Source organism: Mustela nivalis, assembly GCF_964662115.1.
Source record: "Mustela nivalis genome assembly, chromosome: 5".
NCBI classification, from domain to species: Eukaryota; Metazoa; Chordata; class Mammalia; order Carnivora; family Mustelidae; genus Mustela; species Mustela nivalis.
Window position 1 is genome coordinate 21,683,801 of NC_139024.1, and position 23,672 is coordinate 21,707,472.

Consider the following 23,672-nt stretch of genomic DNA (forward strand, 5'->3'; position numbering starts at 1 on the left):
CTGGCCTGTGTCATAATGATAAGATGAACCAAGGGTGAGGGAGGGGAAATGCTCCGTAGGTGGTCCTAGGAAAGAGGCAATGTTTTGATCACTCTTAACCTAAGCTTCTTCATTGTCATAAAATCCAGAACAGTCTCATTGTGGGAGTTAATGTCTGTAAATAAACCTATTTGACAATATCTCAGATATGTTTTCAGAATCCAATGTGTGTGTGCGTGTGTGTGTGCGCGCGTGCGTGTGCACGCGCGCGTGCGCGCTGTGTGTTTTTTGAACTTCATGTCCAGGTGGAGGGCTTACCTAAGAGCCATCTGCCCACATAATTTCCACCCCATCCATGTTCCATTCTCCCCATACCCATACTTTTCATTTTAGTTCCTCTTTCCCAACAGTTTCCATGAAGCATTTCCTGACTCTTCCCAACACCCTTGGGTCAAAAATGTACCCAGCTGGAGGTAGTACCTTTGAGTCATCCAATATAGGTTTGAGTATTATTCTTTTTTTGGGTAGGATGGCTGAGCAAGAAGGAAAGTGCTATCTTGGTTGGGTGTGATGTCCCACCTGGTTGGGGGTGATGTCTGTCTGTCGACCATTCCAGGGTTGTGGTAGAGACCCACCCCATGCAGGGCACTGCAGGCGTATGGAGGTAAGACTCCACTGTATGTTTGAGGAGCAGCCTAGGTAGAAGAAAGATTAAGCAAGTCCAAAAATGCTGGAGTAAGTTAAACACCAGGCCTGGGAGAACACAGTGTTAGCAGATTCAAAAGAAGCAGTAAAGGCTCATGATCTCTCTCCCAAGCAGGCCAGGGCATTAAGCCATTCCCCAGGCATTTCCCATAAGGCTGGCTCAGAGTCAGCTCTGTTAGGTTGTGGGCTAAGCATGGGTGCGATTTTAGGCGGGGCTTCTGGCCCTAAGCATCAGTTCCAGTGTCTGTTGTTCTATTATGACTTTGTTCTTCTAGACATTGAAAACTTCCATCTTGGTGAGTTCTTCCTTTAACATGGATGTTTCTGATATTGAACTGGTATCTTAACATGTAGCTATATCCTTAGGCTGGGGAGGATGAAACTGATTGACACAATCCTATGTAGGATACAGCTTGAGATGGGCATTCGAGAGGGAATCAAATGTGGGTTCAAGTGCAGTGATGGCAGAGTGGGAGGGAACTAAAAATAAATGGTTTGGTCCATCTGTTTGCCAGAGGCTGGCTCAAGCTATTTTTTGAGGCTTCCCACTGATGCCAACAAAGCAATAGTTGATGGCCTTTGAATGGGATTGATCTGGGCTTTTTTAGTGCATTGAAAAATTAGTAATAGCACTTCATATCAAAAGACCTACAATTTTGCTTTAACTCAGCAATTCTACTCTTAAGAATCATCACCAATTACAAATGCATACATATTTGATTCACTTTTTCCTCTTTATTTCAATGGTTATTTATTCAATGCATATCACATGCCAAATACAGTTCTAGGAATTGGGATTGTAGAAATAACCAAAGCAAAGTTCCTGAACTCTGGCTTTCATTCTAGTTGGGAAAGATGATAATAAACAAGGCATCATGGTGCCAAATCTCATGAGTGGTTTTCAGCCCACATTTCATTAGACCTCTCAGTGTCTTCTTTCTAGAAATACTTTCTTCACTTGGTTTCTGGGACAACACATTCTGTTCCCTTACTGTCTACCTCTTTCAGTATCGTTTCTTGACTCCTCCTCATCTTCCTGACCATAAACTGGTGGACCCAGAGCTAAACCTTCAAATATTTCTTCCCTCCCTTATTCAACATCAATATGCCCATGATCTAAAATTTCTATTTCCATCCTCCCTGCTCCCCTGAATTCCAGTCTTTTATTTTTTATTTATTTATTTATTTTAATATTTTATTTATTTATTTGACAGAGAGAGAGATCACAAGTAGGCAGAGAGGCAGGCAGAGAGAGAGGAGGAAGCAGGATCCCCGGCGAGCAGAGAGCCTAATGTGGGGCTTGATCCCAGGACCCTGGGATCATGACCCAAGCTGAAGTCAGAGGCTTTAACCCATTGAGCCACCCAGGCACCCCTCCAGTCTTTAAATGAGACTGCCTACTTGACATCTCCACTTACCTGTCTAATAGGCTTCTAAAATTTAACGTGACCATCAAGATCAAACTCTTGATTTCCACCCCAATCTTTTCTTTCTCAGTTAACGGCAATTCCGCTCCTCCAATTACTCTGGAAAATCTTCGGAATCATCTGTGACCTCTTTCTTTCCTTTCAGTCCATCTTGGATCCAACAGATTTAGGTACAGAGATGTCTATCTCAGCACTGTTTATAAAATGAAAACTTGGAAATGACCTAATTATTCAACCAACAAAGATTGGTTTAATTACAACACGTGTGGCCATTAAAAATGATGTTGTAGGATAATAGATTACTGTTTAATGACCTTTTTATTATGAAAAACTTCAAACATGCTCAATAATAGAGATCTGTGAACCCCATCATTTAGTTACAACAATTATGAACTCAAAGCTCTTGTTGCTTCATTTATACCCCAGGCTATTTCCCACCTCTCCCACTGGATTATTTCTAACCAAATCCCAGACATCATATGATTTAATAGGTAAATATTTGTACCATATATAAGAGCAGATGATAAATATGCATATGTTTTCATTTTCGTAAACTATATGCATATATGCATAGGAAACGGTCTCATGGGACAGCTATCTCTGAATCATGATTATATGAATGATTGTTGAGATCTTCTTTTGCTTTGTGTACATTTTCCTCTATGAGCATGTATTACATGTATTGGGTAGGGGTGGGGTTCTAGTCCTTTCTAAATTTTATTACTTTAATTCAGGCAGGATACTTCATAGTGAAAGGGAAAGAACCACTTTGGAGAGGTAAGGATCCTTGTCTCAGCTTCTGTTCTCTCTTTGGACAGTCTGTAATTAAAAATTGCCCTATTAATGTCTATCGTGACAGCAAGGTTCCTCAGCTCTACTGACATTTGGGGCTGGATAATTCTTTGTTGTGGAATGCCATTCTCTGCATTTGAGGCTGTCTTGCAGCATACCCATTCTCTTCCCCATTAGATGGCCAGTTGCATCTTCCGCCTGCCCTTGACCGTGGTAGCAACCGAAAATGTCTTCAGAAATTGCCAAGTGTCCTCGGGGAGGCAAAATGACCTCTGATTGAAAACCACTACACTACCACACGTGTGCTCACTTAAATGTACGGTGTCTAGGAGATTAGCGGTCAAAATGTTCTGTTTTACTCATTTTGCTGGCTGAAACCTCAAGAAGGATATAATTTGTGATCTGATGAAGACTGCTTTTGTGGTTTACTGACCTGCACATTTAAGTAACCAACCTATGACTCAGTGGCTAGTGATTATCTGCATTTTTGAAACATATCCAGAAACAAACATGACAGGTTCAACTCCATGAGAAAAGCAAATGTTGTGGATGAAGGATGGCTTGTCAGCTACGGCCGGGATCAGATTTTCCTCTCCAGCCCACCAACTAACCCCCTGCACTATTCATTATCCTCCATGACACATGGAAATGTGTGGAAGTTAAAAATGGGAAATTTCTTCCTAGAAAATTAATGATGTTGCATACACATAAACAGTTCTTTTTTATTAGTAATAAATGCATAGAGACAGTTGTAAAAGGTGAGGGAAAAGGGCATTTAAATATTGCACTTTATTCGGATTTTTTCCTCATAATGGAAACATTATTAGAGAACCATAGAAATGAGATAAGGGAAAATATGAGGTCATCTTGCCCATTTTCTTCAAGAGCGACACTGTTCTGTGTGCCCCCTCCCATCTCCAGTTCAGACTCTTGTTAAATATCCCCATTTTCATCATACAGGATACTTCTCATATTTCCCCCCTGGAGACTAACTCAGCACGTGAGCAGAGGGCATAAATTAGTGAGATCATAATCTTCAAAAGATTACTTATTTAGTTAGCGGCATTGTTACTGGTTGCACAGAAAATAAAACCTCTAGCAAAGTCTACATCAGACTTTGGCGATCCAGGTTGATCAAACACAATACGCATCATGTCTTTAATGGTTTTACATCATTATACAACTGAATGGAGCAGGTCTGGGAGTCTTAATCATTGTTTTTTGCAACTGTTGGAAGCTCCTAATTCTAGACAAGGTATAAGATACTTACAAATTCCTTCTACATTCTTAAGATCTACTTTGGAATCGGTGCTTAAATTTCATTTTTCATGGTAACATCCAGGGTCTTCTTTAATGGTAAGTAATCAGCTGAATGCCTTCTGTGAAACAGGTATTATTTACGTTACTGAAGGTTTACTATTTTATGCAATCTCTGTATCCTACCAGAAACGTAGGTCTATTTACATACGAGAGAATGGAGGCTGAGAAAGGTGAAATATTTCATCCAGAGTCTTACAGCTGCTGAAAGGCAGAGTCCTGATTCAGCACATAGCTCAAGTTTGACACCCAAACTCATTAAATAGTCACAGAATGTGAGGTTTTCTCTAAAAATTTGGGTGTGTGTGGGGAAATATACTTGCTTGGATTCTTTAAAACAAAGCCTGAGGGCTGCATCTAAGGAAAAAACAAAAGTCCATTATAATGGAGCATTCAGGAGCCTAAGGACTGTGTGGCCCAGGGAATGGACTAGATTGGGCTGTTAGATGTAGAGAAATAGCCCAAGTGCTTTGTACTGTGACAAAGAATAGATTGGCTCTTTCTGAAGCTAGACAGATTTTAGAGAGGAGGGCTCCTTAAGGAAAATTCCTGAGATTCAGGGAGTGGGGGGAAGGGAGCTCCATATTTGGTTTCTGTGTCTATGCTGCAGGCTGTTAGGGAAGAGGCTAGGTCAGGGGGGCTAGTTTCCTGTAGAAGTATAGAAAATAGAAGTGTAGAACATAAAAAGAAGTGGCCACGGCTAAAGAAAACAAACCCAAATCCAAACGTAAACCCCAAGCCCAAACTTCAAACAGGTTGTGTGAAAGAATCCTAACAATTGAAAATGAACAGTCAAAACCGGACTCCAGCCTGTGAGCATTCAACCTGATTAATTAAGGTCAAGGTGGTGATGGAAATACCAGCTGGGGAGCATTTTGCCGAAAGATAAATTTGTCCTTCTGTATCTCTGCAAGACAGCAGGGAGGTGTGTTTGGAGCTAAATTAATTTGATTTACATCATGCCATGGTAACTTCTGTTCTCTCTCCCTGCTGTCAGATGTCTTCACTGGCTCTTTCCCTCTCCTTCACCCCCACACATTTCATAACACGGAGAGAAAGCATGGATTGGCTTCAGGCAGAATTTAGAAATGGAATAACTCTAATTTGATTATTCGGTATCAGGTGCTATTCTCTCCTCCCCCTCCCCTCTTTCTTGAGGGAGAGAAGTTGTAAGCCCGAGCCTAAGTGCGATATATTTTTATCTTGTGCTTAATGGCACAAACTGCTTGACAATCAGAACTCGCTCCTTGAAGCAAAACCTGGCAGCTCACCTATCCTCCTGTGTTTCCCCAACAATACTAATGCTAGAAAACGAAGTTACCACCCATTTAAGGACCCTGCTAGGAATGCGCTTTTTCTGGCCATGTAGCTTTCCGACTCCGCCAGGCTCTGGAGGCCGGGGTGGAGGGCGCCCCCTAGAGACGCCCCCGCCCCCAGGGTTTGGGTTCTTGCCCCTCCAAGCCGCCTGCGCCCTCAAACCCCCGCCCGGCAGGGCGCCCCTCGCCCGTTCCCGTGGCCCCGCGCGCTGGGCTGGGCAGGATAAGGTTACGCCGAGGCTGTGCTGGACCGCAGGGAGGGAGGCGGGTCCGAGCCCGAGCCCCGGCCCGCGGGGGAGTTCCCACCGTGGGCGGCTCGTCCCCGCGGCCGTCCTGGCAGGGCGCGCGGAACGCTGATCACAGCCCCGGGCCCGGGCCCCCGCCATGGCACGGGAGAGGCCTCCCGGGAGGGGCTGCGGCGCCCTGCGCCGGTGTGTGCTCGGCGCCGCGCTGCTGCTCGGCCTGCGGCTGTGCGCGGAGCTGCGGCCCTCCGGGTCCCGACCTCCGGCCCGCAGTGCCCCGCCGGGCCCGGCTCCCCGGCCGCCGGGGCCGCACCTGCCGCCCGCGCCCGGCCCGCCCCGCGGCGCCAGCAGGAGGCAGGTGACCTACGTGCGCAGCGGGCGCCGCGCGCCTCCGGAGGGCGGCGGGAGCGGGACGCCGGAGCCGGGCTGCTGCGCCCCGCGCGGGCATCCCCGCCGGAAGGTCAGTTGCAAACGGTGCATTCTTGGGCCTGACAACCGAATCCCCTCTTGGGCGCGCCCAGAGGCCCCCGCTCGGCCCCGGCAGGCCGCCCCACTGGACCTTAAGAGAAGTCTTCGCTTCTCCCACCTCAGCCCTCTCTGGCGGCTCCAGTGGTGGCATCCTTCAGTGCCCGCATATAACGCAGCAGGACCGAGCCCAGTGTGCTCCAGTATCTGCTCGGCGTCCATTGCGTGCCAGAGCCCCCGCCAGGCGCGCAGCCAGCCAGGAAGGACCAAGCCCTGCTCTCAAGGAGCTTACATTTTAGTGAGGAGAGGGTGTGAGTGATGGGCAGCGGAAGGAAAAGCAAGGTGTTGGGGTGTCCTTTCTATTCTGTGCTTCCCACCGGTTTTCTCCTTGAGGCCCGGACAAAGCCGGCAGCATAGCCACTGTGTGTGGCTTTTCCACTGTACCTTCGTCGCGGTGATGGAGATCCACTTTCCAGCCTAATTTCCCTTCAGTGGCGCCGCAGACATTGGCAGGGTGATGGGCGCAGGGTGAGAAGCCGAGCCCCAGGTCCTCCTGATGGCCAGCGAGTGGGAACCTTGAGGACTGAGTAATAACCTAGGTTTGTATCACAGCCCTCGACAGTGTTGCTCTTCCTACCGCATTAACTTCTTGGCTCACACCTCAGTGAGTGGTTCAAGTTTAACCTCTGGTTGGTTGGTAAGCCTCTGGCCTCCTCACCCTCCTTTTGGAGCTCAGTCATTTTAAGAGCTGCAGGTCAGAGCTGAGCTGGCCTGGGCCTCATAGCCCATTAACCCTAACTGCATCCTCTCCGGCAACTTCTCTCTGTTCCCCAGTCGCATCCTTTTTTCTTTTAAACACTTCCTGTCCTTCACCACCCGCCTCCTGGGGAGAGGGAGAACTCTTCCTTTCACTCTGCTGCTTTCTTTAGCTTCCCAGTCTAACCTACTTTCTGTGTCACAGCCCACCATTTCTTCCCCTGTTTTCCTTCCCCCCAGGCCTTGCTTCTGACGCATAATACCCCTGCTGTACCCAGCTGGCCATCAGTGTTACCTTCCTGGATCAGCTCAAATACTTTTTTCTATTTCTGAAACCTCACTTCCCAAGTAAAGTCTTATTTTGCTCTTTGACTTCCTTCTCCATGCTCCTGAGGTGCTTAAATGAACATGGTACCACTTTACGCCACAGCACACCTTTGCCAAGGGCTTCCCATGTTCCAGATGCTTCATCAGGTGCTGGGGGCCTAGAAGAGTTCAAAGTCGGCTGAGGGAGGCACTCACCTTAGGCCTCTAGTAATGGGACCAATACTGTACTACTTACAGTCTTGCACTCTGGCTGAGGAGTCAAAAAAGGCTAACTGTGAGGGGATATTTGACTTAGGACTTGATATTTCTTTAAAGTTCAAGTTCTTTTGTTTCTCTCCGTCCTCAGAGGTCCCTTCAACCCTTCCCTGTAGTTTTCCTCTCATACCCGCCCTCAGCCTCTGTTGTTTCTGTTGTCACCTGTCCAAGAATCACTCTTAAATCTTGGTCTCCGCTTCAGACAACAGTAACTGGAGCCTGTCCTGCAAATGGAAAGGGTTGGAATGCGCAGACTCAGAGGGTCCCTCAAGGGAAAGTTCACGTCCATTCCCTTGAGGAGTCTGCTGCCGTGCTTCAGGCTGGAGATGACCGTGGCTTACATGCGGTGGTAGAGGTGGAGGTGTGAGGAGTGATCTGATTCTGGTTATATTTTGAAGATGGGGGGAGGAGGAGAGTTTTTGTTACTGTTCAGCTTTGGTTTTTTGGGGGTGGGGGCGGTGCTGGACAGAAATCAGGAGGTTGTTTTTAAACATGTTGAGTTTGAGATAGTTTTTTGACATCCAGGTGGAAATGTCAAACAGGCAGTTGGGCAGTTTGGAGTTGGAGGAAATGTCAAGGCTTAAGATAGAGATGTGGGAGTCCTCAGTGTACAAGTGGGACTAAAGCCATGAGACTGTAGAGGTCAACTAGGGAGTGAGGGTGGCTACCAGAACCAAGTCATCTGCGTCTGATCCCGGGGGCTCTGTTTTATAAAAATTAATTGGAAAAAAACAAGAGAAAATATATGTCTAGAGTCTGGCATGTTACAAGCACTCAGTAATCATAGCTTTAACATTCAGTCATCGGTCTTTAGTCTCAGCCATTTCCCAAATGGTTGCTTGGCTTACGTGGATGCTCTTACTTGTGGGCGGGGCCATACTCCTTTCCCAGGATTCATGCCCTTTCTGTCCTTGAATGGTCAGGTCAGGGGTCATCGCTTGGAAACCTTCCCCTATCTGTCCTACTTCCTTCTATGCTGATCTTTCCCCAGTTGGGAATGACAACAGAGATGCATTCTGATTTGTGAGTTGCTTTGTCTGTGTTAAGACCTGGTAATTCATTGAAGATTGAGTGTTTTGTTTCCACAGTTGTGCTTGTGGAAAGGATTGTATTTCCCAGAGGGACGCCTAGGAAATGCTTACTCCCGAGACACCGATATGGTTAAAAAAAAAAAAAAAAAAAAATATATATATATATATATATATATATATATATATATAAAATATATAAAAGAATCTTAGTATCTCAGCCTATTATGGTAACTCTAAATGTCTTTGGTTAAAAATGTATAAGAAAGAATGAAGTTTATTGTTATTTTTAAAATACTGTTTAATTTTTTAGCTTCCTAAGGAAGAATTGTCCCTGGATTTCCTTTCTCCCAGCTATCTATTTATTTACTTTTTTTCAAGATATACATTCTAACTTCCTCACATTCCTAGATAGTGGGAATCTGGAATTTGTTTCATTTTGCCTTTTTTTTTTTTTCAGCTGAATTAAAACATTCCTCAAAACGGAGAAGACCAGTTATCTAATCTGTTCTCCCACTTCTGGGAACAGAGCTTGAGATCTCTTATCTCCCTGGGGACAAATCTTGTTCCTTTTTTAGCCTCCTATCAAGATGTGAAATGTAAGCTCCATATGGCATTAAATAATTGGTATAATGAAGGTTTGAAAGTTCTGTGCTTAAAAACCTTAGATCTCACTTTATTTAAATTTTGTTTGTTGAGAATAATGGTAAACAATGTGATTTAGGTTCTTGGTTACTTTGTGGAAGGCACCTACCAGATTGGCGAAGGAGAGAAAGTTCCGTTCTATTTTGAGGACGCCTTTTGGTTTTGGGGTGGTTGAAAACCTGCGTGAAATAATTGGGCTGCCGAGGGTTTCTTGTCCACGTGCTTCCTTTGCAGGTGTTGGAGGCACAAAAATTCTGCAATTATATTGTCACTTTAATCACAGTTTATGCTTCTCTTCCAGAAAATAATCTGTTATAAAAAAGAGAAGTGTAGTCCTCATATAATTCTCCCCCTCTTTCCTCCATCTCTGTTTCACCAGCCATGCAAGACCTGGCTCTGAATATTACATCTTCTTTCACAGCAGAGGTTGTAACCTTAGGGCATTGTGAAATGGAAGCAGATGACACACAAATACTGCCTTTTTGGGTTAGGACTGCCCTGCAACCTGTGCACTTTTGTACATACAGAAGCCTTCCCTCAGAGCTCTTAGGCTCCCAGATCTGCATACCACACACGCATAAACATTTTCCAGTAATTCTTTTTTTTCTCCTCCCTGTTTCTTTCTGGTTTCTCTGGTTTAGACATAGGCCGTGATCACATGGGTGAAGTGTTTTGTGGGGGGTATTTGTTGAGCACTAAGATAGGTCTCCATGATTTATGCTTTCTTCTTTTTTTGTTTTTTTAAAGATTTTATTTATTTATTTATTTATGTAGAGTGAGGGGGGAGGAGCAGAGGGAGAGGGAACAAGAGAATCTCAAGCAGACTGCCTGCTAAGTGTGGATCCTGAGGCGGGGCTCAGGCCAAGAGATCATGACCTGAGCCGAAATCAAGAGTCAGACGCTTAACCCACTGAGCCACCTGGCACCCCTCACCCCCACCCCCGGATTATGCTTTTTTATGCAGTCCTGGGTAGATGTTTGTCTTAGAGGTTAGCAAACCATGTAAAAGACAGCAGCACAACCTAGGGCTCCTTTATGCAGGAGAGGCACTCAACACAGGGAGCCAGGCTTCCCAAAGAAATTTCTTCTCTCTTATTGGAGGTATTTTACTTGACATTTAATGTGTCGGGGAGAAAAGTGACGTCTGAGTCACAGAGCCACAGAACCCAGCTATGTGCTGTTTGGTTTGTTAGTTACAGATCCTTTGGAACAGTGTGTCAGAAAAAAAAAAAAAAAAAAAAAAAAAGCTGTTTCCTCTTCTGTAAAACCATATGGAAAAATTCGGTCTTTCTTCCTCACTTCACGACATCTTAGTTTTATAATTCTGTGATTTTCATCAAGGGGGAAGAGGAAGATACACAGTATACCCCCTTGATAGAGCCAACTGCCCTGTAAGTCCTTATTCTTACCAAATACTTGGCAGGTAGGTTTGAAGGGCTTGTAAAATACGACCCAGCAGTAGTTTCCAGCTACCTGGATTTTTGCTGTGTACTTACATTTCTGTCCCTCAGGGAACAGCATTAATCAGTGCTCTCACAGTGTCCTCAGGAGGGAAAGCATTTTCATTTTAAACAAAGTCGTTGAGGGTAATTGAATGAGCCCCAGCAATATGTGGGTGTGAAATAGCAGTTGCTTGGTTTCAGAAAGAAAAGCAGGTTTTGATTAAAACTTTGATGTGCCTGAGCCCGGGGAGTAGGCCTCTGCACTACTTCCAAACCCCACAGCTCCTCCGAGAGCATTCTGTGGGCGAAGGAACTGCTGACGGAAGCGCCATTGTTTTCCAACAATTTTAGGTTCTTGTGTGCCATTTGTCCAGTCCATTTTCCAAGGAAAAGAAAACCCTATCCATTTTCTCAAATTGGATTTCCCTTTTAGTCTGTGAAGAGAATCAGAGCTGTGTAGTTAAACTGGAGACCGTCAAGGCTGGTCGGCATCCGGGTTTTTTCCATCTGTGCTATGACACCTTTGGAGTTCTTGTGCTTCCAAGGAGTTTGGCTCTTTATTCTGTGATTCATAGAAAGTAACAAGAGCCTGCTTCACTTGCCACTTCCTACAAAAGCAGGAATCTACCAGCATTGATAAACTTCTTTCAAAAGAAGCCCTCGGGTTCTCTGGAGACCTCTCATGGAGCCTGCCTGCCTTCCTTCCTAAGATTTTATTTGTTTATTTGATAGAGAGAGAGATATATAAAAAGAACGGGAACACAAGCAGGGGGAGTGGGAGAGAGAGAAGCAGATTTCCCGCTGAGCAGGGAGCCCAATGTGGGGCTCGATCCCAGAACCCTGGGATCATGACCCGAGCCGAAGGTAGACACTTAATGAGTGAGCCACCCAGGCGCCCTGCCTGTGGAGTTTTCTCTAAGAGAGGGTGGGAAAATTTGTGTGCAAGAAGCATTTTTAATCCTATTCCAATGACTGAAACAAAATTGAGTTGTAGGAGTCTTACAGAGTAGGACCATCTGTAACTTAAACTAATAGCCGGCTGGGTTGTTAGTGGATGGCTCAGGAGGTAGATTTGGCCCATGAGGAATTTCATTTTGAACTGTACGGTACAGTGTTGGAAGTATTTGAATGTAAGGGTTAGATGGGACGCATAGTGTCCAGCGGAATCCGGCTCCGCGCTCTCTCCATCTGCTTTACCTGTCTGATCTCAGAAGGCATTTGAAGTTGCAACCTCTTAGCCAGATGTCAAAATTCACAATTGTTTTTCTTAAAAAGTGACAAGCGAGGTCAATGCTGCTAAGTGCAATGGCCACAGGGCACACAAAAATTAGAGGAACAGAAGCCAAAGGTCCTTTTTCGTCATTCCTAGTAAAGAAAGATGAGTTGCCTAAGGCTGGAGTTGGTTAATGGGGAGAGTAAGATGGTAGAGGAGTATACTTAGTCAATGTAATGTTCTTTTGGTTGTAAACAAGAAAGAATGGACTGTGACCTAGCTTAAGCAAAAAAAAAAGCCAAAACAGACAAAAAATTGAAGGAATATATTGGGAAAACTTAGAATTTCTCACTGAATTAGAGGAAGCGTTAAGTGACTGCTCTGGGCAGAGAAGGAGCAGGGCTGCTTGGGAAATCCCAGCTCCCCTTGACCTTCTCCCTAGATAGAGTGCTACGGTAACAAGACTCCAGCTTGATGTCTTCGGATACTCACCTTGGGTCAGCCAGCTCTAGCCACAAGCCAGAAACAAGGACCCCAAAGTCCCCTTCCTGTCCCAGAAGCCATTCGTAGAGAAAAGGAAACCTTCTGTAAGTCACTCTAAGAAGCCAAGTCCTTGACATTGCTTAACGACTTAGTGTAAGGATCGTACAAGTTTCGCCATTAGGGTTTTGTTTTTCTCGTATTTTATTCTATTATTCTAACTAGTCCAGTTCAGTGATCTTGAACCTGAGCCCCTAGGAACAGAGTGTAGGTTTTTTGTTTGTGTGAATACGCCTAGCATCTGTGCCTTTGTGTGTGTGTTTCTTTATTGGTTAGCTATTCATTTATTGGTTAGCTATTCATTTATTGGTTAGCTAGATCTTGCTAGATATATTCTTATAGATAACCTTATTTTCATGTAGCATTTGGCAATAAGTTGACATCTGCATATTTGTCATTTTTTTATTCAGTTGGGTACATGCACACAAGATCTCTGTAGATGCAATATTTTTCTTTTTTTTTTTTAAGTAAAAAGTTATTTGTGAGGACTTTTAGTAGACAAAGTAAATGTAATCATTATGCAGCCCATTATCCCAACTAGGGTTCTCAAACCAAAGTCCTAGGTTCTTTCATTTTGTTCCCTGTCCATGTGAAGTTACTTTGCAAAAAAAAAAAAAAAAAAAATCTGAAAAATTCTTCAGTGCATCTGAATATTTACAGCCCTGTTTGCAACTGGCTAGCTTGAGATTTTTTAACATGGAATTACTTCTGTATTCAGAGTCTCTGGGTTGCAAGTGACAGAAGTCCACTGAGACTGGTGAAAATGGTGATTCCTCCTTCATCAGGAGGAAGTCCTGAGTGGTTCTGAGGAAGAGCTGCAGAGCCCAGAAAGGGGCAGGTAACCTGATTATGGGTACCTGAGTATGGGCTGAAATGAGCCTTGAAGACCTTCCTTTTTCCTATGACTCGTGACCTCATAGGGACTAGGTATTGATCATTCCTTTTGACCACACCTTTGAATTTCCCTCCTGTGTTTGAGGAATTCTCCACCTTTCCAAGAAGCAAAGCCAGATGATGATTTTCTCACTCCTTGGGCACCTGGACGGCGTTCGTGATATACCTGCATGAGAGTTTAGTTAGTACCTTAGAGATAGGAAGAAGCAAGCGGCCTGGAGGACGGCAGAGGGGCGTGGTGGCCGAGGTTCCAGTGGGGGTATCCGGGGCCTGGGGTGGTGAAAGGAGCCACGGTGTCCGTGCCCAGGAGTGGGCCAGTGAAGTCTACACTGGCAGGAGAGTGATACCCCGTCCTTGAGGTTCTGCAGGCTAATAAATCTTTAATCAATTCCTTTTCTACTTAAACTAGCCGTAGTGGTTTCTGTTGTTTATAACTAAGAACCTTGACAGATCGATAAATTAGAACTGGCGGTTTGGAAGGTTACAACTGTAATTTTCTCTCTCCAGTTTTGCTTGGTCTGTTTAATTCAGATTTTAGAACACGATGATTGGGGTTCAAGTGAACTATGGGCCGAGGGATCTTTCCCTGACAAGATAATTACATTTAGCTTCAGATACTAAATTACACAGATCCGCTAACTTATCACGAGAGACATCAAGCCCTTGTTCACGGCACCGTTTGTCTGGGGTATCGGGCAGGCGGGGTGAGTTTATGCTGGGATCACAAACAACTTTCAGATCTCAGGGCTCCCAGCTAACACAAGTGTGTTTCTTGCTTGTGCTGCGTGTCCATTGCTGGTGGGTGGGTTTGGGGTGATGCCTGATGCCATTGTCATCCTCCCTTTGGACCCCAGGCTGGCCGCACAGTCCCCATCTGGTCCCCTTGGCAGAGGGCTGAGTACTCTGGAGGATTTTGCCTGGCATTAGTAAATGTCCCGGCTGGAAGCCATGTCCAGCATTCCTGCTTATGCTCCAGGGGCCAGAGACCCAGTAGGGGAGGACAGAGGCCTGCCATGGGCTCAGAAGTCAGCGAGCTGGAGGAGGCGGGTAGCAGCCCTTCCACCACTGCAGTATGGGAGCCCTTCAGTCGTCTATACCTCAACGGGCATGGTCGAGGTCACGTTTCTCGTTCGCTGTTCTGAACGCCTCTCTGAATATGCACATTTGACAATGTTGAATAAAGCCTGGGAAACTCTCTTCAAGGGGCCTTGGATCTAAAATGAAGCAGACATCTGAATTTAGCAGAACAGGGAACTAAAGCAAGATGCAATTTAGATCTTATAAACAGTGCTGGGGCACGTCCTGGAGTTTGTTAAATATAATGGTTCTCGTTGACATTGTTTATGTTAGATTCCTCGCACAGGGTAGTGATGGGATCATGGTCGACAGGGTTTTTTTTGTTTTTTGGTTTTTTTTTTCCTGGGGAAAAGAAAAGCAAATTTTGACTAAATGAAGCCATGCATCTAGATGAGCCTCTGGGGAGATGACTCAGACTCCATGTTCCAAGCCATCTTCATGGAGACCGCTTACTTTTAGTTGGAGCAAGTTGAAAGGCTTGTTCTTGGGACTGGCCCCAAATCAGAGGCCATTCTCATGTTGTGTAGTGTTGGCTGTTGGGCACAATATGACAGCAAGTGTTTTTATTTTTCATCTACTTTGAGTAGAGCACAACAAATCACTCAAAAGTACTAATTAATGAGATGCTCCTTGAGCCCAGGGATTAGATCACATGTGGAAGGAGGTCTCATCGCCCAGCAGATTTGGGGGTAGAATATGGGGAAACCAGTGAAGGTAATGCATGAGATCCCGGAGGCCTATTTATGCGGATTTGCTGATGTCATGAAAATACTTTGTTATGATCAATCCTCCCCTGTGAGATGGGCTCATCTTTTTATACTTGACGTTGGAAGTTTAAATTCTGCTCAGCTGCTTACTGGATGTGGCATACCGGGTCTGAACTTCAGGTTTCTCCTCTGTGAAGAGCAGTGGTGCTTACCCCACAAGGTAGTTGTGCAGAGTAAACTAGAACATGTAGGTGGAAACCCCTAGCCTGTGGGACTAGTTCCTTCAATGGAGAAGGTCTCTGTTCAGCCTTATGTTGCTGGCTGGGAAGCAGGCCCCTGGACGTCAGAAAGCTATAGGCATGTATTTCTGTGGGGTATAAATTTAGCCCAATATTCATTGGGATATTTAATATTTCTTTTACTCTTGACATTTTATTTTTATTTTTTATAATAATAAAATAATATAAAAATTAAATATAATATTTAAATATAATATAAATAAAAATATAAAATATTTATTATTGTTTATTTTAATTAATTTTATATTTGTTATATTATTAATTATTATTAATAAAATTAATTTTATTTTATTTTTATTACATCTTTATTTTAATTCCAGTATTATGAACATACAATATTGTATTAGTTGCAGGTATGGAATACAGTGATTCAGCAATTCCATATAGTACTCAGTGCTCATCAGGATAAGTGTTCTGTTTCATCCCCACCAACCATGTTTCACCCGTCCTCTCCCCCTTCCTTCCCTCTGGTCACCATCAGTGTGTTCTCTATAGTTAAGAGTTTGTCTCCCTTTTTTTTTCTTTGCTCTTTTCTTTTGTTTCTTAAATTCCACATATGATTGAAACCCTATGGTGTTTGTCTTTCTCTGACCAGCTTATTTCACTTAGCATAATACACTATAGTTTCATCCCATGTTGTGGCAAACGTCAAGATTTCATTCTTTTTAATGGCTGAATGATACTCCATTGTGTATATATGCCAGATCTTCTTTATCCATTCATCGGTTGGTGGACACTTGGGCTGTTTCCATAATTTGGCTGTTGTAGATAATGCTGCTATAAACATCAGGGTGCATGTATTCTTTTGAGTTAGTATTTTTGTATTTTTTGGTAAATACCCAATAGTGTGATTATTGGATCATAGAGGAACTCTATTTTTAACTTTTTGAGGAAACTCCATACTGTTTTCCACAGTGGCTGCACCAGCTTGCATTCCCAACGGTGCAGGAGTGTTTCTTTTCCTCCATATCATTGCCAGTGCTGCTTGTTTCTTGCATTTTTGGTTTTAGCCATTCCTACAGGTATGAGGTGGTATCTCATTGTGGTTTTGATTTGCAGTTCCCGGATGATGAGTGATGTTGACCATCTTTTCGTTTGTCTGCTGACCATCTGGATGTCTTCTTTGGAGAAATGTCTGTTCATGTCTTCCGCCCATTTTTAAATTGATTGTTTATTTGGGCACTGAATTATATCAATACTTTTTTTTTTTTTTAAGATTTTATTCATTTGAGAAAGAGAGCATGAGCAGAGGGACAGAGGGAGAAGGAGAAGCAGACTCCCTGCCGAGCAAGGAGCCTGATGTGAGCTCTACCCCAGGACCCTGAGATCATGACCTCAGCTGAAGGCAGACACCCAACTGACTGAGCCACCTAGGTGCCCCATATCAGTTCTTTATATTTTATATACTAACCTTTTATTGGAATTGTCATTTGCAAATATCTTCTCCCATTCAGTAGGTTGCCCTTTTGTTTTGTTGATTATTTCCTTTGCTGTACAGAAGTTTTTTTTTATGTTGATGTAGTCCTAATAGTTTATTTTTGCTTTTGTTTCCCTTGCCTCTGGAGACATATCTAGAAAAATGTTGCTATGGCAATGTCAGAGAAATTGCTGCCTGTGTTCTCTTCTAGGATTTTTATGGTTTCAGGTCTCACGTTTAGGTCCTTGATCCAGTTTGAATTTATTTTGGTGTTGGTGTAAGGAAATGGTTCAGTTTTATTCTTTTGCATGTAGCTGTTCAGTTTTCCTAACATCATTTGGTGTGTGTGTGTGTGTGTGTGTGTGCGCGCGCGTGTGTGTATGTACCATACTATATTTGATTACTACAGCTTTGTAATATAACTTCAAGTCTACAGTCGTGATACTTTTTATTTTGTTTTTCTTTTTTCAAGGTTGCTTTTGCTATTTGGGATCTTTTGTGGTTCCATTCAAATTTTAGGATTGTTTGTTCTAGTTCTGTGAGAAATGCTATTGGTATTTTGGTAGAGATTACATTAAATGTATAGATTACTTTGGATAGTATAGACATTTTAACAATATTTGCTCTTCCAACCCATGAGTGTGGAAGGTTTTCCATTTCTTTGTGTTGTCTTTAATTTCTTTCTTTCTTTTCTTCTTCTTCTTCTTCTTCTTTTTTTTTTTTAGATTTTATTTTTTATTTGAGAGCGAGAGAGACAGCTAGAGAGAGCATGAGCTGGGAAAGAGGTAGAAGGAGAGGGAGAGGCAGACTCCCTGCTGAGCAAGGAGCCCAGTGTGGGACTTGATCCTTGGACCCCAGGATCATGACCTGAACTGAAGGCAGACAACCAACAGAGCTACCCAGGCACCCCTCATCTTTAATTTCTTTCATCAGTGTTTTATAGTTTTCAGAGTATGTGTCTTTCCTATCTTTGGTTAGGTTTATTCCTAGGTATCTTATTATTTTTGACCCAGATATAAATGGGATTGTTTTCTTAATTTCTTTTTTGCTGCTTCATTAGTAATGTAGAGAAATGCACCAGATTCCTGTGCATTGATTTTGAATCCTGCAACTTTCCTGAATTCATTTATCATTTCAAGTAGTTTTTTGGTAGAGTCTTGGATTTTCTATATATAGTATGTCTTCTGCAAACGGTGAAAGTTTTACTTCTTTGTTACCAATTTGGATGCCTTTTACTTCTTTTTGTTATCTGATTTCTGTGGCTAGGACTTCCAGTGCTATGTTGAATAAAAGTGAGAGTAGACATCTTTGTCTTATTTCTGACCTTAGGGGGAAGTTCTCAGTTTTTCCCCATTGAGTATGATGTTTGCTGTGGATTTTTCACATAAGACCTTCATTATATTGAGGTATGTTCCCTGTAATTCTATTTTGTTGAGGGTTTTTATCATGAATGGATGTTGTACTTTGTCAAATGCTTTTTCTGCATCTATAGAAATGATCATATTTTTAAATATCCTTTCTCTTACTGATGTAATGTATCACACTGATTGATTTGCAAACATTGAACCACACTTGCATCCCCAGGAATAAATCCCACTTGATGGTGGTGAATTATTTTTTTCAATGTATTTGTTGGATTTGGTTTGCTAGTATTTTGTCGAGGATTTTTGCATGTGTGTTCATCGGAGGTACTGGCCTGTAGTTCTCTTTTTTTGTGGTGTCTCTATCTGTTTTTGGTATCAGGGTAACGCTGGTCTCATAGAATGGATTTGGAAATTTTCCTTCCTTTTATATTTTCTGGAATCATTTGAGAAGAATAGGTATTAACTTTTCTTTACATATTTGGTAGACTTCACCTGTGAAGCCATCTGGTCCTAGACTTCTGTTTATTAGGAGTTTTTGATTACTGATTCACTTCCATTGCTGGTAATTGGTCCGCTTAAATTTTCTGTTTCTTCCTGCTTGAGTTTGAGTCTATGTTTCTAGGTATTAATACATTTCTTCTAGGTTGTACAATTTGTTGGTATATGATTTTTCATAGTATTCTCTTACAATTGTTTGTATTTCTGTGATGTTTGTTGCTCTTTCTCCTCCCTCATTAGTGATTTTATTTGAGTCTTCTCCTTTTTTCCTTAAAAAAAAAAAAAAAAGGCTAGGGGTTTCTCAGTTTTGTTGATCTTTTCAAAGAACCAGCTCCTGGTTTTATTGATCTGTTTTACTGGGTTTTGTTTGTTTGTTTTTAGATTCTAGACCATTTATTTCTGCCCTAATCTTTATTATTTCTTTCCTTCTGCTGGTTTTGTTTGTTCTTTTTCTAGCTCCTTTGAAGGTGTAAGGTTAGGTTGATTTTCTGAGATTTTTCTGCGGGTTGAAAGTGAGGGGACGGAGAAACATTTATCATGCAAATGATGTCAAAAGAAAGCCATGGTAGCAATACTTACTTATATTGGACAAAACAGACTTTGAAACAAAGACTGTTATAAGAGACGAAGAAGGATACTATATAATAATAAGGGGGATAAGCCAATAAGAAGATATAACAATTGCAAATACATAACCAACATGGGAGCACGGAAATACATAAAACAACAGTTAATAAACAAAAGACCTAATCAACAGTAATACAATAGTAGTAGGGAACTTTAGCACTGCACTTATATCAATGGGCAGATGATCCGAACAGAAAATCAACAAAGAAACCGGATGTAAATGACACACTGGACCAGATGGATTTAAGGGATATATTCAGAACATTCCCTCCTAAGACCAGCAGAATACACATTCTTTTCAAGTGAACATGCAACATTCTCCAAAATAGATCACACATTAGGCCACAAAACAAGTCGGAACAAATTCAAAAAGATTGAAGTCATACCATGTATATTTTCTGTTCTCAACACTATGAAACTGGAAATCAACCATAAGAAAAAAATCTGGCAAGATCACAAATACATGGAGGTTAAACAACATGCTGCTTAACAGCAAATGGGTCAACCAGGAAATCAAGAAGAATAAAAAATTATGTGGAAACAAATGAAAATGAAAACACAGTGGTCCAAAATCTTTGGGATGCAGCAAAAGCAGTTCTAAGAGAGAAGTTTATAGCAATGTTCTTGAAATTTAAAACATATATAATATGCTGAGCATATATTAAAAATATATATATATATAATATGCTGAACATATATATGTTTATATATTATGTACATATATAATATGTATATATACACTGATATGCATATATATACATACACACATATATGTATTTTATATGTATTATTTTATATATATTATATATATTTTAAGATCTAAAAAGCTTGCAGTAACAGATAAGTTTTTGTTAGAATTTTTATTATAGATGTATTCCCTATATAGCTTATTTATTATGAAGTTGTAAAGGCTGACCTGTTCACATTAGTTTGTGATTTTTTTTTCCCTCAAAGCTGATCACAGATATCTTTTAAAACATGCTGTTAAATAATTGTGGTCTGTGTTAATGTGACTGTATAAATGTTTCCAAGGTTTTGAAATATAATTTTGACTCAAAAGGATGTTTACAAATCTCCTATTAACTATACCTCTTACTGTGACTGTGATTTCTTTAGTTCAGAGGAGGCCAGTGGTGTAATCAGAGGTTAAAGAGTTAATTGCTGAATGATTTTTCTGGTTTCATCCTCTGCGTTTTAGTCAATTAAGTGCATGCTATTATGCTTGGTGCCTTATATGCGTTTAAAAGATAAACTCAATTTAACCAACACAGTAAGCAAAATCTAAGCATTGACCTTGGCAGTAGGGGAAATATAAGGCCCTCAAGAAGGTTACAATTTAAAAGTGGGGTGGGAGGGGCCCCGTACTCAGAGAGTGGCATATATTCTTTCGTTTAATTCTCACAACAAACCGAGGAGGTGGGAATTGTCTTTACTTTGTGGATGAGGAAACCAAGGCTCAGAGACACATGAATTTGCATAAGGCACAGCTCTAAGCAGGGAAATGAAGGTTTGAACTCGAAACCCATGACATTTTCAGTGTGCCCACTGAGATAGGTAGCTCACAACTAATTCTCACATCAGGTAGATTCTTTACCAGATAAAATTTAAAATCTTCTTATGAACAAACCAAAAAACTATCCTACAGTAAAGAGACAAGTCGTAGACTGGGGGAGATACTGAATGCATGTTACCAATAAAGGGTTAATATCCACATTTTTAAAACACCACTGCCCAAACCCAAAACAACCCCTCTACCACACACAGGCACAGTTAAAAAACAAAACAAAACAAACAAACAAACAAAAACCAACTGAACAGGGAATTAATAGAGAATTATCTGAAAAGGAAACCTGAAAGTCTATAAGCATATATATATATACATGGGGGAGAGAGAGCAGTGTAGAGTATGCAGAAAGATCATTCCTACCAACAGACAGGGAAAGCAGATCAAAACACAGCGAAATTCTGCTTCACCCCCAGCATATCAGAAAAAAATGCAAAACAGCTGATAAAACAAGGATTGATGAGAATGTTGAGCAAAAGAACTACTTACTAAATGGCTTTCTCCCCAGCAGCTCCTCATTCACAGTTTCTTTTGTAAGATCTTCACTTACTTTTCCCATGGCACTCCCACTCCTTGACAATTTTTTCTTTTATTCTTTCTTTTAAGATTTAAAAAAAAATTTTAAGTCATCTCTACCCCTATGTGGGGCTCGCGAACCCTGAGGTCAAGAGTTGCAGGCTCCACGGACTGAACCAGCAGGTGCCCTTCTTTCTTTTATTCCTGTTTGCAGTCTCATTCCCTGTGAAGGTGGCTCACCACTGTGAGCTGTCTGTCTGGCTTACCACTGTGTCTGCCATGACTCTGATAGTACCCGCACGTAGTAGGTGCTCAGTAAATACCGGTTGAAAGAATGGCTATTTTAATCATTGCAGTGGTAGGTCCGAGTATTTGAGGAACATCTGAATCTTTCAGAAGCCACTCCAGAGTCCCTTCCAGGTGTCTGATTTCTGAATCAGGTTATTCCACTACAGACTTGGAATAGAGCACCCGGCACTGACTTTGCTTCAGACACTGGTGAGGACAGAACGGAGGTCACAAGCCATATCCAGCCTGCACCTGACTTGATGTTAGGGTTTAAACCCCAGTGAAGCCAAAAAGCTATTAAAAAAAAAATTCCTTTCTTCTCATTGGTAGATCTGTATGATAAAAAATTGTACACAGTTGTTATATTTTGAGTTTCATCAATACAGATGTTGCGGAAATTTGTCTTTTCTTTTGTTATGTAGGCACATACTTAATATCCTTGATTTTGCTTCTTGGCTCACCATCTAAAGTATTTACTATCTGGCTTGTTGCAGAAAACCTTTGCTGACCCCTACTATGGGAGTGGGCTCAGCACCGCTTAACTATGACCTCCCCGTGGGGGCGACTAATGGCCTTCATGAGAAGAATGGTCTTGCCATCCAACAGGGAAACTGAGAAAAAAGCTTTGGTCCTCGCTGACCATTCATAGGAATGTCATCATAAAGTCTTTTTTTTTTTTTTAAAGATTTTATTTATTTATTTGACAGAGAGAAATCACAAGTAGATGGAGAGGCAGGCAGAGAGAGAGAGAGAAGCAGGCTCCCTGCCGAGCAGAGAGCCCGATGCGGGACTTGATCCCAGGACCCCGAGATCATGACCCGAGCCGAAGGCAGCAGCTTAATCCACTGAGCCACCAAGGCGCCCCATAAAGTCTTAAAGGTCTTGGTTTTAAGGTCATTGCCATTCAGTGAACGTTAAAAGGAGTTAAGTCTTGGTGCTTTGTTTACTACTGCCAGTGACACACCTTTTGTCACACAAGTCTATTTTCGGGGCAGGCTGTATTACGACAGTCAGCTGACCCCATCTTTTCCAGTTTCTGAGGTCCTGGTGCTCCATATTTAAGATGGCTTGAACCACGTGCTATGTGAGGCCCAATACTTTCCCTGCCCTCTAATGTTCTGGTAACGTCTGAGGCTCATGTTTGCTGGTCACTTTTTCTGAATTCCCGTGCAGTACTCCACCCAGGCCACAGCTTTCTCCTGTCTGCCCTGCCCAGCCCATTTCTTTAGTCCCCCAACACAACCCCAACAGAAGCCTTGCTGAAAGTCTCAGAGTCATAGTGGGAGACACCAGTGCAGTTCAAAACAGAAGTCCGTTTAAAATTGATGACTTAAAGTGTTCTTGGCCTTTGAGGATTTCCTACTGGCTGTGTTTTCTTCAACTCATGCAACATTGAGCCTGCTTTCTCTTGTCTATTCTTCTGTTCCTTTCTTCCATTTTCAAGGCGTCCCGCCCCTGCTGCCCACTCTCTTCTCTTGAGCTCCCAGCAAACGAACTCCAGATACATGTCATTTTCTTACGCAGGCAATTTATCTTCTTCTGTTTTCCTCTCTCCTTCCAGGCCTGGCCTAGAGATGAATTATGCTGTTCTGCTAGGAAGGCACAATCAGCTGCAATCAGTGTTTGTTTTTAAAAAAATCATGCTTCTCCATCCTCTCGACTGTTACGCAATCCGTATTATGTGCTCAGCACAGTGCCTCGGATACAGTAAGCACTCATTACATATTGGTGGTTCTTATTATTAGGAGAATCGTGCCAGCTTTGGTCCAGCATTGGTCCCCTCAGCCTAATGATGGCTACACCTTTTTTTATGGCATGGGGAAACACATTATTGGGGTATTTGGGGAGCAGCAAGGAATTGCTTCATGCAGAACCCCCTCTTTCCTTCATGCATGTCTTAATTTCCTCCTGTGACTTTTGGGATCCCTGGGGAACTCTTCTGCCTTCCGTCTCCCATGGAAATGAGTTCACC

The 23,672-nt window shown here is 42.5% G+C and overlaps 1 protein-coding gene across 4 annotated transcripts in view; it reads left to right on the forward strand.

Annotated features, from left to right (window-relative positions):
- Positions 1-5,789: 5,789 nt before the first annotated feature.
- Positions 5,790-23,672, forward strand: part of METTL24 (methyltransferase like 24) — a 145,566-nt gene continuing 127,683 nt past the window's right edge. For 3 of the 4 annotated variants that reach the window (XM_082731982.1, XM_082731981.1, XM_082731980.1), the window contains exon 1: positions 5,792-6,238. In XM_082731982.1, the coding sequence (XP_082588108.1) occupies positions 5,921-6,238 (318 nt within the window). In that variant the 5' untranslated portion in view covers positions 5,792-5,920. Of the gene's footprint in view, positions 6,239-23,672 lie in introns of all 4 variants that reach the window. The other variant, XM_082731979.1, reaches the window with a different exon arrangement.